The sequence below is a fragment of the Lepidochelys kempii genome, chromosome 26 (genome assembly GCF_965140285.1).
Source record: "Lepidochelys kempii isolate rLepKem1 chromosome 26, rLepKem1.hap1, whole genome shotgun sequence".
NCBI lineage: Eukaryota > Metazoa > Chordata > Testudines > Cheloniidae > Lepidochelys > Lepidochelys kempii.
In genome coordinates this window covers 14550113-14567771 of record NC_136405.1, presented here as the reverse complement: position 1 = coordinate 14567771, position 17659 = coordinate 14550113, and the positions used below count along the sequence as shown (strand labels likewise).

The 17659-nt window shown below is 53.4% G+C and overlaps 1 protein-coding gene across 1 annotated transcript in view; it reads left to right on the top strand.

Moving 5' to 3' along the window:
• LOC140903550 (uncharacterized) overlaps positions 1 to 16559 on the top strand; it is a 46395-nt gene extending 29836 nt beyond the window's left edge. The window contains exons 13-18 of the mRNA XM_073324985.2: positions 3 to 132; positions 11092 to 11216; positions 11854 to 12039; positions 13537 to 13662; positions 14030 to 14143; positions 14759 to 16559. Of these exons, the coding sequence (XP_073181086.2) occupies positions 3 to 132; positions 11092 to 11216; positions 11854 to 12039; positions 13537 to 13662; positions 14030 to 14143; positions 14759 to 14866 (789 nt within the window). The 3' untranslated portion in view covers positions 14867 to 16559. The remainder of the gene's footprint in view (positions 1 to 2; positions 133 to 11091; positions 11217 to 11853; positions 12040 to 13536; positions 13663 to 14029; positions 14144 to 14758) is intronic.
• Positions 16560 to 17659: the final 1100 nt, after the last annotated feature.

Sequence of the window (17659 nt, the reverse complement as noted above, 5' to 3'; positions counted from 1 at the left end):
AGGAGCAGAGATTTCTTCAGCAGCAGCAGGAGGAGCTAAACCTGGCCTTGCAGAAAGTCGTCCAGGAGCACAAGAAGAAAGTGACCTCTATCGAGTGGGAGTGCGTCAGCAAGATCCACAGCCTCAGGAGAGGTAGAGCTGAGCTCTGGGAGGGATAAGGGCTGAGATGCAGAGATCAGAGAATCAGAGAAGTGTCTGGCTGGAAGGGACCTTGGGATGTCATCAAGTCCAGGCCCCTGTGCTGGGGCAGGACCAAGTAAACCTAGACCAGGGATTGGCAACCTTCGGCACGCGGTCCATCAGGGTAATCCGCTGACAGGCCGTGAGACATTTTGTTTAAGTTGACTGTCCGCGGGCATGGCCGCCCGCAGCTCCCAGTGGCTGAAGTTCGCTGTTCCCGGCCAATGAGAGCCGCGGGACGTGGTGGCCAGCATGTCCCTGTGGCCTGCACCGCTTCCCACATTATTCCTGAAGTGCAGCACCCAAAATTGAACACAGTACTCCAGCTGAGGCCTCACCAATGGCAAATAGAGCGGGACAGTTACCTCCCATGTCTTACATACGATGCTCGAGTAGGATTCTCGCTTAGGGTCCGAGAGGTCCCGGGTTCATATCCCGGACAAGCCCTCCATGAGGATGTGTTTCGGGGGGAGGGATAACTCAGTGGTTTGAGCATTGGCCTGCTAAACCCAGGTTTGTGAGCTCAATCCTTGAGGGGGCCATTTAGGGATCTGAGGCAAAAATTGGGGTTGGTCCTGCTTTGAGCGCAGGGGGTTGGACTAGATGACCTCCTGAGGTTCCTTCCAACCCTGATATTCTATGATTCTCCTGTTAATACACCCCAGAATGATAGTAGCCTTTTTCACAGCTACATCACATTGCTGACCTATATTGGGTTTCTGATCCACGACAACCCCCCAGATCCTTTTCAGCGCTATGACGGCCTAGCCAGTTTGTCCCCATTTTGTAGGTGTGCATTTGATTTTTCTTCCTCCGTGAATTTTGCCCTTCACTGTATTGAATTTGATCTGGTTGATTTCAGACCAATTCTCCAATTTGTCAAGGTCATTTTGAATTCTAATCCTGTCCTCCAAAGTGCCAGCGACTCCTCCCAGCTTGGGGTCATCTGCAATTTTTATAAGCGTACTTTCCTCTCCATTAATGAAGATATTGAATAGCACCGGACCTCGGACTGACTCCTGCAGGACTTAGAATCATAGAATCATAGAATATCAGGGTTGGAAGGGACCCCAGAAGGTCATCTAGTCCAACCCCCTGCTCGAAGCAGGACCAATTCCCAGTTAAATCATCCCAGCCAGGGCTTTGTCAAGCCTGACCTTAAAAACCTCTAAGGAAGGAGATTCTACCACCTCCCTAGGTAACGCATTCCAGTGTTTCACCACCCTCTTAGTGAAAAAGTTTTTCCTAATATCCAATCTAAACCTCCCCCACTGCAACTTGAGACCATTACTCCTCGTTCTGTCATCTGCTACCATTGAGAACAGTCTAGAGCCATCCTCTTTGGAACCCCCTTTCAGGTAGTTGAAAGCAGCTATCAAATCCCCCCTCATTCTTCTCTTCTGCAGGCTAAACAATCCCAGCTCCCTCAGCCTCTCCTCATAACTCATGTGTTCCAGACCCCTAATCATTTTTGTTGCCCTTCGCTGGACTCTCTCCAATTTATCCACATCCTTCTTGAAGTGTGGGGCCCAAAACTGCACACAGTACTCCAGATGAGGCCTCACCAATGTCGAATAGAGGGGAACGATCACGTCCCTCGATCTGCTCGCTATGCCCCTACTTATACATCCCAAAATGCCATTGGCCTTCTTGGCAACAAGGGCACACTGCTGTCTCATATCCAGCTTCTCGTCCACTGTCACCCCTAGGTCCTTTTCTGCAGAACTGCTGCCTAGCCATTCGGTCCCTAGTCTGTAGCTGTGCATTGGGTTCTTCCGTCCTAAGTGCAGGACCCTGCACTTATCCTTATTGAACCTCATCAGATTCCTTTTGGCCCAATCTTCCAATTGGTCTAGGTCCTTCTGTATCCTATCCCTCCCCTCCAGCGTATCTACCACTCCTCCCAGTTTAGTATCATCCGCAAATTTGCTGAGAGTGCAATCCACACCATCCTCCAGATCATTTATGAAGATATTGAATAAAACCGGCCCCAAGACCGACCCTTGGGGCACTCCACTTGATACCGGCTGCCAACTAGACATGGAGCCATTGATCACTACCCGTTGAGCCCGACAATTTAGCCAGCTTTCTACCCACCTTATAGTGCATTCATCCAGCCCATACTTCCTTAACTTGCTGACAAGAATACTATGGGAGACCGTGTCAAAAGCTTTGCTAAAGTCAAGAAACAATACATCCACTGCTTTCCCTTCATCCACAGAACCAGTAATCTCATCATAAAAGGCGATTAGATTAGTCAGGCATGACCTTCCCTTGGTGAATCCATGCTGGCTGTTCCTGACCACTTTCTTCTCATGCAAGTGCTTCAGGATTGATTCTTTGAGGACCTGCTCCATGATTTTTCCAGGGACTGAGGTGAGGCTGACTGGCCTGTAGTTCCCAGGATCTTCCTTCTTCCCTTTTTTAAAGATTGGCACTACATTAGCCTTTTTCCAGTCATCCGGGACTTCCCCGGTTCGCCACGAGTTTTCAAAGATAATGGCCAGTGGCTCTGCAATCACAGCCGCCAATTCCTTCAGCACTCTCGGATGCAACTCGTCCGGCCCCATGGACTTGTGCACGTCCAGCTTTTCTAAATAGTCCCTAACCGCCTCTATCTCCACAGAGGGCTGGCCATCTCTTCCGCATTTTGTGATGCCCAGCGCAGCAGTCTGGGAGCTGACCTTGTTAGTGAAAACAGAGGCAAAAAAAGCATTGAGTACATTAGCTTTTTCCACATCCTCTGTCACTAGGTTGCCTCCCTCATTCAGTAAGGGGCCCACACATTCCTTGGCTTTCTTCTTGTTGCCAACATACCTGAAGAAACCCTTCTTGTTACTCTTGACATCTCTGGCTAGCTGCAGCTCCAGGTGCGATTTGGCCCTCCTGATAACATTCCTACATGCCCGAGCAATATTTTTATACTCTTCCCTGGTCATATGTCCAACCTTCCACTTCTTGTAAGCTTCTTTTTTATGTTTAAGATCCGCTAGGATTTCACCATTAAGCCAAGTTGGTCGCCTGCCATATTTACTATTCTTTCGACTCATCGGGATGGTTTGTCCCTGTAACCTCAACAGGGATTCCTTGAAATACAGCCAGCTCTCCTGGACTCCTTTCCCCTTCAAGTTAGTCCCCCAGGGGATCCTGGCCATCCGTTCCCTGAGGGAGTCGAAGTCTGCTTTCCTGAAGTCCAGGGTCCGTATCCTGCTGCTTACCTTTGTTCCCTGCGTCAGGATCCTGAACTCAACCAACTCATGGTCACTGCCTCCCAGATTCCCATCCACTTTTGCTTCCCCCACTAATTCTACCCGGTTTGTGAGCAGCAGGTCAAGAAAAGCACCCCCCCTAGTTGGCTCCTCTAGCACTTGCGCCAGGAAATTGTCCCCTACGCTTTCCAAAAACTTCCTGGATTGTCTATGCACCGCTGTATTGCTCTCCCAGCAGATATCAGGAAAATTAAAGTCACCCATGAGAATCAGGGCATGCGATCTAGTAGCTTCCGTGAGCTGCCGGAAGAAAGCCTCATCCACCTCATCCCCCTGGTCCGGTGGTCGATAGCAGACTCCCACCACTACATCACTCTTGTTGCACACACTTCTAAACTTAATCCAGAGACACTCAGGTTTTTCTGCAGTTTCGTACCGGAGCTCTGAGCAGTCATACTGCTCCCTTACATACAGTGCTACTCCCCCACCTTTTCTGCCCTGCCTGTCCTTCCTGAACAGTTTATAACCATCCATGACAGTACTCCAGTCATATGAGTTATCCCACCAAGTCTCTGTTATTCCGATCACGTCATAGTTCCTTGACATCACCAGGACCTCCAGTTCTCCCTGCTTGTTTCCAAGGCTTTGTGCATTTGTATATAAGCACTTGAGATAACCTGTTGATCGCCCCTCATTGCCAGTATGAGGCCGGAGCCCTCCCCTCACAGACATTCCTGCCTGTGCTTCCTCCCGGTATCCCGCTTTCCCACTTACCTCAGGGCTTTGGTCTCCTTCCCCCGGTGAACCTAGTTTAAAGCCCTCCTCACTAGGTTAGCCAGCCTGCTGGCAAAGATGCTCTTCCCTCTCTTCGTAAGATGGAGCCCGTCTCTACCCAGCACTCCTCCTTCATGGAACACCATCCCATGGTCAAAGAAACCAAAGCCTTCTCTCCGACACCATCTGCGTAGCCATTCGTTGACTTCCACGATTCGATGCTCCCTACCTAGGCCTTTTCCTTCCACGGGGAGGATGGACGAGAACACCACTTGCGCCTCCAACTCCTTTATTCTTCTTCCTAGAGCCACATAGTCCGCAGTGATCCGCTCAAGGTCATTCTTGGCAGTATCATTGGTGCCCACGTGGAGAAGCAGGAAGGGGTAGCGATCCGAGGGCTTGATGAGTCTCGGCAGTCTCTCCGTCACATCACGAATCTTAGCCCCTGGCAAGCAGCAGACTTCTCGGTTTTCCCGGTCAGGGCGGCAGATAGATGACTCAGTCCCCCGGAGGAGAGAGTCCCCGACCACCACCACCCGCCTTCTCCTCTTGGGGGTGGTGGTCGTGGAACCCCCAACCTCAGGACAGCGCATCTCATGCCTTCCATGCCTTCACTAGATACATAAGAATGGCTATTCTGGGTTAGACCAAAGGTCCATCTAGCCCTGTGTCCTGTCTTCTGACAGTGGCCAATGCTAGGTGCCCCAGAGGGAATGAACAGAACAGGGACTCATCAAGTGATCCATCCCCTGTCGCCCATTCCCAGCTTCTGGCAAACAGAGGCTCGGGACACCATCCCTGCCCATCCTAACTAATAGCCATTGATGGACCTATCCACCATGAACTTATCTAGTTCTTTTTTTAACCCTGTTATAGTTTTGGCCTTCACAACATCCTCTGGCAAAGAGTTCCACAGGTTGACTGTGTTGTGTGGAAAAATACTTCCTTCTGTTTGTTTTAAATCTGCTGCCTATTAATTTCATTTGGTGACCCATAGTTCTTGTGTATTATGAGAAGGAGTAAATAACACTTCCTTATTTACTTTCTCCACACCCGTCATGATTTTATAGGCCTCAGTCAGATCCCCCCAATCATCTCTTCTCCAAGCTGAAAAGTCCAAGTATTATTAATCTCTCCTCCTACGGAAGCTGTTCCATCCCCCTAATCATTTTTGTTGCCCTTTTCTGAACCTTTTCCAATTCCAATATATCTCTTTTGAGATGGGGTGACCACATCTGCATACAGTATTCCAGATGTGGGCATAACATGGCTTTATATAGAGGCAACATGATATTTTTTGTCCTATTATCCATCCCTTTCTTAATGATTCCCAACATTCTGTTCGCTTTTTTGACAGCCGCTGCACATTGAGTGGATGTTTTCAGAGAACTCTCCACAATGACTCCAAGATCTCTTTCTTGAGTGGTAACAGCTAATTTAGACCCCATCATTTGATATGTATAGTTGGGGTTATAAAAAGAAAAGGAGTACTTGTGGCACCTTAGAGACTAACCAATTTATTTGAGCATAAGCTTTCGTTAGCTACAACTCACTTCATCGGATGCATGTTTTCCAATGTGAATTACTTTACATTTATCTACATTGAATTTCATCTGCCATTTTGTTGCCCAGTCACCCAGTTTTGAGAGATTCTTTCGTAGCTCTTCTCAGTCTACCTGGGATTCAACTATCTTGAGAAGTTTTGCATCATTTGCAAATTTTGCCACCTCACTGTTTACCCCTTTTTCCAGATCATTTATGAGTGTGTTGAATAGGACTGGTCCCTATACAGATGCCTGGGGGACACCACTATTTACTGCTCTCCATTCTGAAAACTGACCATTTAGTCCTACCCTTTGTTACTATCTTTTAATCAGTTACCAATCCATGAGAGACCTTCCCTCTTATCCATGACAGCTCACTTTGCTTAAGAGCCTTTGGTGAGGGACCTTCTCAAAGGCTTTCTGAAAAACTAAATACACTATATCCACTGGATTCCCCCTTGTCCACATGCTTGTTGACCCCCTCAAAGAATTCTAGTAGATTGGTGAGGCATGATTTCCCTTTACTAAAACCATGTTGACTCTTCCCCAACAAATTATGTTCATCTATGTGTCTGACCATTTTGTTCTTCACTATCGTTTCAACCAGTTTGCCCAGTACTGAAGTCAGACTTACTGGCCTGTAATTGCTGGGATCGCCTCTGGAGCCCTTTTTAAAAATTTGTGTCACATTAGCTACCCTCCAGTCATTTAGTACAGAATCTGATTTAAATGATAGGTTACAGACTACAGTTATTAGTTCTGCAATTTCACATTTGAGTTCCTTCAGAACTTGAGTGAATACCATCTGGTCCTGGTGACTTATTGTTGTTTAGTTTATCAATTTGTTCCAAAACCTCCTCTAATGACACCTCAATCTGGGACAGTTCCTCAGATTTGTCACCTAAAAAGAATGGCTCAGGTGTGGGAATCTCCCTCACATCCTCAGCCATGAAGACCGATGCAAAGTATTAATTTAGTTTCTCCGCAATGGCCTTATTGTCCTTGAGTGCTCCTTTAGCATCTTGATCGTCCAGTGGCCCCACTGGTTGTTTAGAAGGCTTCCTGCTTCTGATGGACTTTTAAAATGTTTGCTATTACTTTCTGAGTCTTCGGCTAGCTGTTCTTCAATGCTCCTTTCTATTTTCCTCACTAGGATTTAACTTCCACTTTTTTAAAGGATGCCTTTTTGTCTCTCACTGCTTCTTTTACTCTGTTGTGTAGCTACAGTGACACTTTTTTGGTTCTCTTACTGTGTTTTTTTATTTGGGGTACACATTTAAGTTGACCCTCTATTATGGTGTCTTTAAAAAGTTTCCATACAGCTTGCAGGGATTTTACTTCTGGCACTGTACCTTTTAATGTCTGTTTAACTAACTTCCTCATTTTTGTGTAGTTCCCCTTTCTGAAATTAAATGCTATAGTGTGGGACTGCTGTGGGGTTTTCCCCACCACAGGGATGTTAAATTTAATTATATTCTGGCCACTACTACCAAGCGGTCCAGCTATATTTATCTCTTGGACCAGATCCTGTGCTCCCCGTAGGACTAAATCAAGAATTGCCTTCCCTCTGGTGGGTTCCAGGACCAGCTGCTCCAAGAAGCAGCCCTTTAAGGTGTCAAGAAACTTTCTCTCTGCATCCCATCCTGAGGTGACGTGTACCCAGTCAGTTTGGGGGTAGTTGAAATCCCCCATTATTACTGAGTTTTTATTTTTATAGCCTCTCTAATCTCCCTAAGCATTTCAGTCATTCTCACCATCCTGGTCAGGTGGTCGGTAATATATCCCTACCGCTATATTCTTATTATTCGAGCATGGAATTACTATGCATGGAGATTCTATGGTACAGTTTGGTTCATTTCAGATTTTTACTTCATTTGATTCTACGCTTTCTGTCACGTATAGTGCCCCTCCCCGACCAGCACGACCTGTTCTGTCCTTCCGATAGATTTTGTCCCCTGGTATTACTGTGTCCCACTGATTATCCTCATTCCACCAAGTTTCTGTGATGCCTATTACATCAATATCCTCATTTAATACAAGGCACTCTAGCTCACCTATCTTGTTATTTAGGCTTCTAGCATTTGTATATAAGCACTTTAAAAACTTGTCACTTTTTAGCTGTCTGCCATTACATGATATAATTGAACGGGACTTTTTTTCATTTGACTGTTTCTCATCAGATCCTACCTGTATTTCATCATCTTCCAACCTCTCCTCCTTACTAGGACATAGAGAATCTCCATTAATAGACCCTCCCCTAAGGGATGTCTCTGTCTGAACCACGTGTTCCTCTGCACCTGTCGGCTTTCCCCCAGCCCTCAGTTTAAAAACTGCTCTGTGACCTTTTTAATCTTAAGTGCCAGCAATCTGGTTCCATTTTGGTTTAGGTGGAGCCCATCCTTCCTGTATAGGTTCCCCCTTTCCCAAAAGTTTCCCCGGTTCCTAATAAACTTAACCCCTTCCTCCTACACCATCATCTCATCCACGCATTGAGACCCTGCAGTTTGCCTGTCTAACTGGCCCTGGGCGTGGAACTGGGGGCATCTCGGAGAATGTACCATGGAGGTCCTGGACTTCAATCTCTTACCTAGCAGTCTGAATTTGGCCTCCAGGACCTCTCTCCTACCTTTCCCTTTGTCATCGGTACCTACATGTACCGCAACCACTGGCTCCTCCCCAGCACCACACATAAGTCTATCTAGATGTCTCGAGAGATCTGCAACCTTCACACCAGGCAGGCAAATCACCATGTGGTTCTCCCAGTCATCACAAACCCAGTTATCTGTGTTTCCAATGATCGAATCCCCCATAACTATTACCTGTCTCTTCCTAATAACTGGAGTTCCCTCCCCCGGAGATGTATCCTCAGTGCGAGAGGAAACCACAACATCATCTGGAAGGAGGGTCCCAAATATGGGATTGTTTCCCTCTGCTCCTGTTGGATGTTCTCCTTCCCTGAGACTTTCATCCTCCTTAACAGCACAGAGGCTGTCAGACCGGGGGTGGGACTGTTCTACTGTGTCCCGGAAAGTCTCATCTAGGTAACTCTCTGTCTCCCTCAGCATCTCCAGTTCAGCCACTCTGGTCTCCAAACCCCGTACACGGTCTCTGAGGGCCAGGAGCTCCTTGCACCGAACGCACACATACAGCATCTGCCCATAGGGCAGGTAATCACACATGCTGCATTGGGTGCAATAAACTGGGTAGCCCCCACTCTCTCGCTGGACTTCTGCCTGGATTCTCTTTGGACTCCTGAAGCTCCTTCCTTTGTTATTGTTTTGTTTTCATCAGGGTGTGATTTTGGTTTTAAGTTTAAAGAATGTTAAGTGTATCTAGCTCCCCCTCACAATCCCCCTCTAAAACAAGCACAAACACACCACTACAGACAACAAACGTACCCCCAGGGTCACGTAATCGCTCCTCCTTCACCTGGAGAACTCTCTCACAAAACTTCCCTGTGAGCCAATCCTGGTCGCTAGTTCCTCTGGTCGCTTAGGAGTGAGTTTTTTTAAACCCCTGGTCTTCCTGAGTAGCCCTGCCCCCTTTTTAAGGGTTGATGGGTGCTACCAGGCTTAGGGATCAAAGCCTCAATAAGAAGCTTTCAGCCTTGCTTAGCAGGCCACTAGGCTCAGCCCACAGTCCCCAAAACAAACAGACCACGCGGTATATTTCAGTCAAGCAGAAAGCACACCACACCCTCCCGGTTTGATACCTACTCTTTGAGTACAGTTTTGCACCCACATTATAGTAATTTCATCTAGATCACATTTCCCTCGTTTGTTTATGAGAATATCACGTGGGACTGTGTCAAAACCCTGACTAAACCCAAAATAGCTCACGACTCCCGCTCCCCCCATCCACTAGGCCCGTAGCCTGTCCAAGAAGGGAATGAGGTTGGTTTGGAATGATTTGCTCTTGACAGATCCATGCTGACTATTCCGTAGAACCCAGTTATCCTCCAGGTGCTTGCAAACTGATTAATAATGTGTGCCAGTATCTTTCCAGGTTTCAAATTTAGGCTGAGTGGTCTATAATTCCTTGGGGCCTGTTTTGTTCTCCTTTCCGGTGTTTGCCTCTCTCCAGTCTTCTAGGACCTCACCCCAACCTCCCTGCATTCTTGAAGGGAATTACTAGTGGTTCCAAGGTTGCTTCAGCTAGTTCCTTAATTTCATCAGGCCCTGCAAACTTGAATACATCTAACTTACCTAACTATTCTTTAACCTGTTCTTTCCTTATTTCGGTTTGAATTCCTTTCCCCTGGTTGTTAGTAATTAACATTATTGAGTAGCTGGTCACTGTTAAACTTTTTACTGTAGCTTCCTTGCTGTCATCACTGATTAGCTCTCCTTCCCCACTAAGAGGAGGACTTGCACTTTCCTTCATCTTTCCCTTGCTCCTAGCCCAGGGGAGGGCAAACTACGGCCCACATGCTGCAGCCAGCCCGTGAGGGCTTTCCATCCAGCCCGTGGGATTGCCAGCCCCGTGGTGCAGTAGGGCTAAGGCAGGCTTCCTGTGGCCTGGCATCATGTCCCTGCGGCCCCTGGGCGAGGGGGGGTGGGGTGGGCAGAAGGCTCTGTGCATTGCCCTCGCCTGCAGGCACTGCCCCCTGCAGATCCCATTGGCTGGGAACAGGGAACCGCAGCCAATGGGAGCTTTGGGGGTGGTACACACAGGCGAGGGCAGCACACGGTGGAGCCACCTGCTACACCCCACCCCCAGGAGCCACTTCCGGACGCGCTGGCCACTTCTGGGAATGGCACTGGGCCAGGGCAGGCAGGGAGCCTGCCTTAGCCCCACTGCACACCACTGCCACCCCGGAGCCGCTCAAGGTAAGTGGCACCAGGCAGAGCCTGCACCCTGAACTACTCCCTGCATCCCAACCCCCTGCCCTGAGCCCCCTGCTGCACCCCTTCTGCACCCCAACCTCCTGCCCTGTGCCGCTTCCTGCACACCACACCCCCTCCTGCACCTCAATGCCCTGCCCTGAGCCCCGTCCTGCACACCGCACCCCTCCTGCACCCCCTCCCACATCCCAACCCCCTTCCCCAGCCCTACGTTCATCGCCCTGCATGCAATTTCCCCATCCAGATGCGGCCCCCAGGCCAAAAAGTTTGCCCACCCCCTCCTAGTGTATTTAAAGACCCTCGTCTTCATGCTGGTGTAGAGGGAGAAGGGGCAGCAGGGCTGCATGGCACTGGGGATTTAGCTACACCTGGGAGTCGTGTGGCTATTCACTGCCCAGGGCAAAACCCACCAGACATGCCTGCCGCTGAGGGAGGGCCAGGGGACTGCCGAGGGCTCGGTAGGGGAGGAGGGCCAGGTGGGACTCTGCCGAAAGACGGGATGAGGCCAGGGACCTGAGCGCACGTCTCTGCCCTCCCCAGCCCGGGAGGCCGTGGTGTGGAGCATGGAGCAAGGGCACCTGCAGGAGAAGTATCACCTCTTCAAGCAGCAGGTGAAGGAGCAGTACTCGCTCCAGCGGCAGCAGCTGAGCAAGCGGCACGAGAAGGTGAGTGCAGGGCTGGCTGCTGGGTGGTCGGCCGCACCAACGCGGGCCCCTCCGCAGTACCCGAGGCCGGGTGAGGCCTCGGGGCTCCCATCAGCGCTGCAGCGGAACTGGGCGGGGGCCCTGGGACCAACGTAGGCTGGACCAGGGGGATGCAGGTGGGGCCAGTACCAAGGGGGAAGGACTAGAGCCACCTGGGCCAGTGGGACGCCGGAGCCCTGGGCAGGCAGCATGCTCAGCCCGGGAGCAGAGCTCTCCCTCCCCACAAAGCCTCCTCCCTCTGCTGCCCTGCCCCTGCCCTCCCCCTCCTCCCAGGCTCCCGTCCTAACCCAGGCTGGGCTCCTGTCTGGGGCAGGGATGAAAGAGGGTCCTGGGGTGGGGCAGGAGGGAGCCCGGCAGCCAGGCTCGCCCCTCAGCACAGCTCCAGCACGCTGCCCCCCCTCTGCTGCGCCTGGATGGGGGAGCCCCCAGGGGAGAACTCTGCTGCCCCCGGCGTGGGGCCATGTCTAACGCAGGCTGGCGCCATGCGAAGGCAGCAAGCAGGAGGAAGCGATGCGCAGCCCAGGGTCACTTCCTAAGCAGCCGGGCCTGTCCCGTCCCGGTGGCCGGCCCCTGACGCTCGCGCCCGCCTCTCCGCCAGGAAACCGAGCGGATGAGCCGCTTCCACCTCCTGCTGCTGGACGAGCTGAGGAACCAGCAGGGGCAGCAGCAGGGGCAGCTGCTGAAAACCCAGCGCGGGGATGCCAAGCTCCGCCTCGCCCTGTTCAAGGAGAGTCTGAAGGTCCAGGAGGTGACGGGCGCTGAGCAGAAGGACAGGACCAAGCAGGTACTGAGCCCCAGCAGGCCCCACTCCCGCCAAGCTCTTGCTCCAGAGCAGGCAGCAGGGCCCCAGCCTGGCCAAAGGCTGCCCCCAGCGCAGAGCCCGCGTCACCCGGGCACGGGGGAGATGCCTGGGGGCCAGGGAGGGGACGACACCTTCTCGGCTGTGGGCCCAGGGACAGAGCCCCTGCACAGCTCCTGGCCCAGAGCCGAGTGACCCCGTGGCTGGAGTACGTCCCCTCTGCTGGGGGGGGGAAGAGGACGAGAGAGTCCATGTGATGAGCCACCAGCAGCTGGCCTGCCACTGAACCCCCCAGCATATGGGGGCCTGGGGCTGAGCGGGCTCCTGGAGCTCCAGCTGCCTCTGGGTCCCGCTCTGAATGGCCTCGCTGAGGCTGCCAGCTGGGCCTCGGGCCTCCTGCAAGGGGATGCCGCATCTGGCCAGCGGCATGGTCCTGCTAGCGAGGGGAACTTTCCTGGCTCACTCCCACTCCCTTTACCCAGAGCCCTGCCTGACCTCGAGGGCTCCCCTCCCACTCTCCCGTGGGGCAGAGTCCTCGGAACCCCAACAAAGCTGAACCCAGGATTCCTGGGGGCTCGACCCCCAACCTGGTCGTGGTTACTTGGGCAGGGGCGAGGGTGTCCCCACGCCGGGGTGCTCTCTCTGCACTGATCGTTACACAATTCAAAGCAAATACGATTTACTAAACAGCAACCAATTAAAAAATAAGGGAAAAGGGGGAAAGGCTAAAGGAAAACCCGACACCTGCTCTGTGGCCCGGGGATGTCACCACCAGCTGATCTGGGATGTCAGGGCAGTTCAGTCTGTTCCTCACACGTCCCAGCCCCTGCCCAGGCCCTGGCTGAGCGGCAGGGAGGCTGTGGGTCGGACACTCGCTCTGGCGGTGGCCACACGCCCTCAGCGGCAGGACCCTTCCTCCCAGCATCGCTCCCGCCCTGGCAAGGTTACGACCCCCCTCCAAGTCCGGCCTGCAGGGCCTCTGGGCTGGGGGCGTCTCCCTGCGCTGGGCCGGCTGCCCGTGGTCCCCCCCTCGCTCTGTCCAGCTGCTCACCGCACCCGGCTCCGGATGGCTCCAGCCCCAGCCCCCGGGGCTGCCTTTTCTGGCCCCTCTGGGCGCTGCAGCTCTGCTCCCAGCACAGGTCTGCTCCCTGGGCTGCTTCTCTGGCTGGCCCAGCCCTGCTCCCCAGCTCAGCTTGGCCCCTGCTCTCTCCTTAGCTCGGCTCCCACTCTGTTCCAGGCCATTCCCGCTCACACGTAGGGCGCCCCCCCCCTCGTTGGCCTGTCCGTCTGTCAATCAAGCTGACCTCTCCCCATTGCTCCTGGGGACCGAGGGCCGTGCTGAGCAGGGCGAGGGGTAGGAAAGCTGGCAGGAAGGGCCCAGGCCCGCCCCAGGCAGGCAGAAGGCGCCGTGGCGCCCTTGCCGGGCCCGGACCCCCTTGGCGCAGCGGAGTGTAACGCGGGGTGCCGGCCTGCTCCCCGCAGTTCCTGCAGCAGGAGGAGGGGCGCCAGCGGGCCGAGGGGCAGCGACAGCAGTGGCAGCATAAGGAGCAGTTGCAGGACCTGCAGCAGCGTCTGGCCGAGACCCTGAGCGAGCTGCAGCAGCTGCAGGTGAGTTCGAGCCGCGCTCCGGCCACTCGCCGGCCTGCTCCCCTCCCCCTTCACTGGACGCGGGGGGTGCATGTGTGTGTGGGGCTCTTCCCCCCGCCCGTCCCCCAGCCCAGACGGCTGGTATGGGACAGAGCTTGCCCTGCGGCCACCTCTGAAGCGGGACCGTCCTGCCGGCCCTTGCAGGTGCCGGCATCACTTGCCTGTCAGCGTTTGCAGGCCTGGCGGCCGTGTCAAGGGCCCTGGTGTGGGTTTGATCTGTCAGCAGCAGTCCCAGAGCCTGGCAGGGCCCTTCCTAGGCATGATCCCAGTCTCCGCTCGTTGCCCACGTTTGTGGCGTGTAATTGCTCTCACCTTGCCTGTCTCCCAGACCGAGAAGCTCCGTCTGCTGGTCGAACAGGAGAAGAAGCAGCTGAAGGGGCTGGACGACGAACACACCCTGGAGCTGAGCGAGTGGAAACAGCGGCTCGTTACCCGCAAAGAAGTGAGCCTCGCTGAGTGCCTCCGGCCTGCGCTGGGCCCGTCGCATCACCGGGGCTGGCAGTGGCCCCGAGCACCCCTGCAAAAGGGGGATGGGTTCGAGGCCCAGCTGCGCCACAGACCCTCACCCAAGGTCCTTCCCCGTGCTGTCGTCTCCAGCTGTACTGCGGGGGGGATGGACCCCGACCTGCCGGGCAGGGCCTGGGAGCTGCTTCGATGCTGCAGAGACGGGGGGGACCATGAGAGTACCTCAGCAGAGCTCTCGAGCCTGCTCCCTCCTTCACACACAACACGTTCCCACTAGCTTCGGCACAATCGAACCCTCGAATGCCACCTGCCGAGAGCAGTGTTCTCCTCTCCTGGCTTCAGGCACCCCAGCGCCAGGCCCAGCCTTAGCTGGCGGCTGTGGAGACTCCCCCGTTTATCTGCCAACTGCTGCTTTGAACCCAGAATGTCCCTGCTAGGGCAGGGAAAGGGCCTTTGCTGTAAGACAGGGCCCAACAGGCTTCACTGGGCAGTGGCCACAGGGGTCCTAGTGGTGCAACTCCCAGTGCCTGCCCAGGGGCTCCAAACTGCGCTGCCTATAACCCAAAATGCTTTGTTCCCATGTCTGCTCTAGATGCTTGAGGATGAGCTGGCTCACTTGAACCCGCTGCAGCAGAAGGGGCTACACCATGGCAGCGAATCAGGCAGCAGGATATCCCGGTTTTTCCACTTCCCTTCCTGACAGCCCGCATAGGATCCCAGCGGGGACGGCCAGCACGGGTCCTAGGCTCCTCCTCCCCATGACCTGCAGAACAGCTCGGCCCCAGAGAGCCGGAGCAGAGAAGGTGCCAGAGAGCAGGCAGGAGAAAATCCCTCCTGTACCTATATTCAGGGGGTTTGATCAAGGTGCAGTTCAACCAGAAAGGCCTCACCTGTGACAGACCCAAGGAACCCTGCAGCAGAAGCAGCTCTGGCTAGGCTTCTCTCTGCCGCAAGACACTGCGAGGGTGATCCACAAGCCTAGAGTGCTGCAGTAAGGAGGTCAAGACAAGCAGATACACATGGCATGTAGTGGTGGGAGAGGAGAAGACAAGTGCATCTCAGACAGTTGGACACAGAGCCTGTAGGATAGGGGACAAACCGTTAATACGGTCCGCTGGAGGGGAAGATTCAGCACTAGCCTAACCGCTCACCCCGCCGACTGCATTCTGCTCCCTAAGCTGTGAGACTGAAATCCTCATGCCCTCAGCGCTGGGGGTGGGGCGGTTGTAGCTTATGGCAGGGGCAGTTCCATTATTTTCTCTCAACAGCCACATTTCTAGGTAAAGGTATCAAGGTCCAGACTCCAGAAAAAAATAATTTAAAAAGCTCAACAATAATAAGTAAATAAGATTTCAGGGTCTGTTCCAAAGTGTCTGGCGGTCCGGATTTGGCCCACGGTCTGCCTATTGACTACTCCTGCCTTACTGAAACCCATGACGACAAAGCCAGGCCTTGGAGCGGCCCAGCAAGAGGAGCACTGTACTTGCCATTTCTAATTCAAGGCGCTGGGTGGTTATGCAGTCCATTGACCACAAGTGGGTTTATTAGTGCTCTGAAATCTGGCCACTGGCACTTAGGCACATTAATGTACAGGAGAATTGTAGGGCGCACCGATGAGGGCTAACTTAATAAGCTAGTGTGCTGAAGCAAAACTCCATCACTTTTTTTTATGGGGAGTAAAACCAAACCCTCAACTCCAAACCTTGCCTGTCCCTAATTTAAGGAGAAACCTGGGTTTGCACTGGTTTGATGGGAGAGACTGTGGGTCTTGGCAAAGCAGCTGTCATGACCCAAGTTCGCCAAGGCGGGGCTGGTGCATTTCTGGTGAAGAAGGTGGAGGAAGATGAGGTCCTGAAACATAAGTCCTTGTATCAGAGGCCTAAGGCCTGAGCTAAAGTAATGGTCAAGGCTTTGCTGATATAAAACAAAAAGCTGTGAGAAAAGAGGCAGGCCCTGCTCACAGGATCTGGCAAGAAGAGGGCTGATGCTGCAGAAACACACATACCTAAAAAGGTACTTGGCCCAAGTGAGGTCAACACGTGCCAGAACACTCCAGCACAAGCACAGTCCACAGAGATAACGAGGAACGTGCGGACCCACCCTAAAGACAGGGATAATATGAGATAATATGATGGATGGGGTTGCTTTGCTCGAACCATCATGTGCAAGGTGATAGGCGGCACCTTGATGCGTAGAGGGGTGGTACCTCAATACATCAAAAGTGAGGTGTAACTTGTTTGTACCCGTGTACAAAAATGGACCCGAGGGGGCAGTGGAGTGTCCCGTCACTGACCGAGCCGGTCCATTGTCAGGGAGCACATATGTCCGAGCAGAACTGTAGACATCTGATCTGGGGAGCTAGAGACTGTGTTTCATTTAGCAATAAACCTGGCCGGGCATCTTCATACCTTATCGGAGTCCGTGGTCATTGGGGGTTCTCTCGGGGTTTGCCGTGCCAGCGATCCGCGCAGAGCCGGGGTAGCACGCAGAGGGAACACACGCACACAGCCGACTTATCAACACTGGACAGAGCAGAGCACCACACCAGTGACGTCTGACAACAGAAGGTACACGGGTTACTCAGGCAAACTTTCGCCCCAACACATGCCAAAGAAAAGCGTGACATTAAAGCAGCTGGGGAGGGGGGTGGGAGGGGAAGGGAGTAAGAATTTTCTTTCAATTGTGCCTTGACCTGTAAGTTTTCCTAATGACCTTGCCAGGCTGCCTTTGAAAAATCAAGGACGAGGGGTAACATTTCCAAAAGTACATCAGCAACAAAAGAGTTTAGGGCCTAATGAAAGCCCCAGCTCCTCCTACAATCCGCAGTAGTCCTCTTACAATCCATACAGCGTCTTCTGCACCAGCTGGAGCTGGTGCGGCTCCTCATACCGAATGCCACTTGCTTGAAGGCTATTGACTGCTGCTACTCATGGCTGCAGCTACTGCAAAGCTGGGGAAGAGAACTGAAGCTGATTGTAGGGTTGCCAAGTGTCCGGTTTTCGACCGGTCCATCCAGTCGAAAAGGGACCCTGGGCGGCTACGGGCAGCACCACCGACCGGGCCGTTAAAAGTCTGCACCCCAGAAGTAGCCAGCAGGTCCAGCTCCTAGGCAGGGGGCCATGGGGCTCCACGAGCTGCCCCCGCTCCAAGCACCGGTGCCATACTCCCATTGGCCAGGAACTGCAGCCAATGGGAGCTGGGGGGGCGGTGCCTGCTGGCAAGATCAGCCCAGGGAGTCTCCTGGGCCCCCCACCTAGGAGCCAGACCTGCTGGACACTTCCAGGGCGCAGCACCGAGCCAGAACAGGCAGGCAGCCTGCCTTAGCCCCGCTGACTGGGAGCCGCTGGAGGTAAGCCCATGCCCCAACCTCGAGCCCCAACCCCCTGCCCCAGCCCTGAGCCTCCTCCTGCACACGAAATCCCTCATCCCCAGCCCAGAACCTGTATCCCCAGCCAAAGCCCTCACCCCCTGCACCCCAACCCCCTTCCCTGAG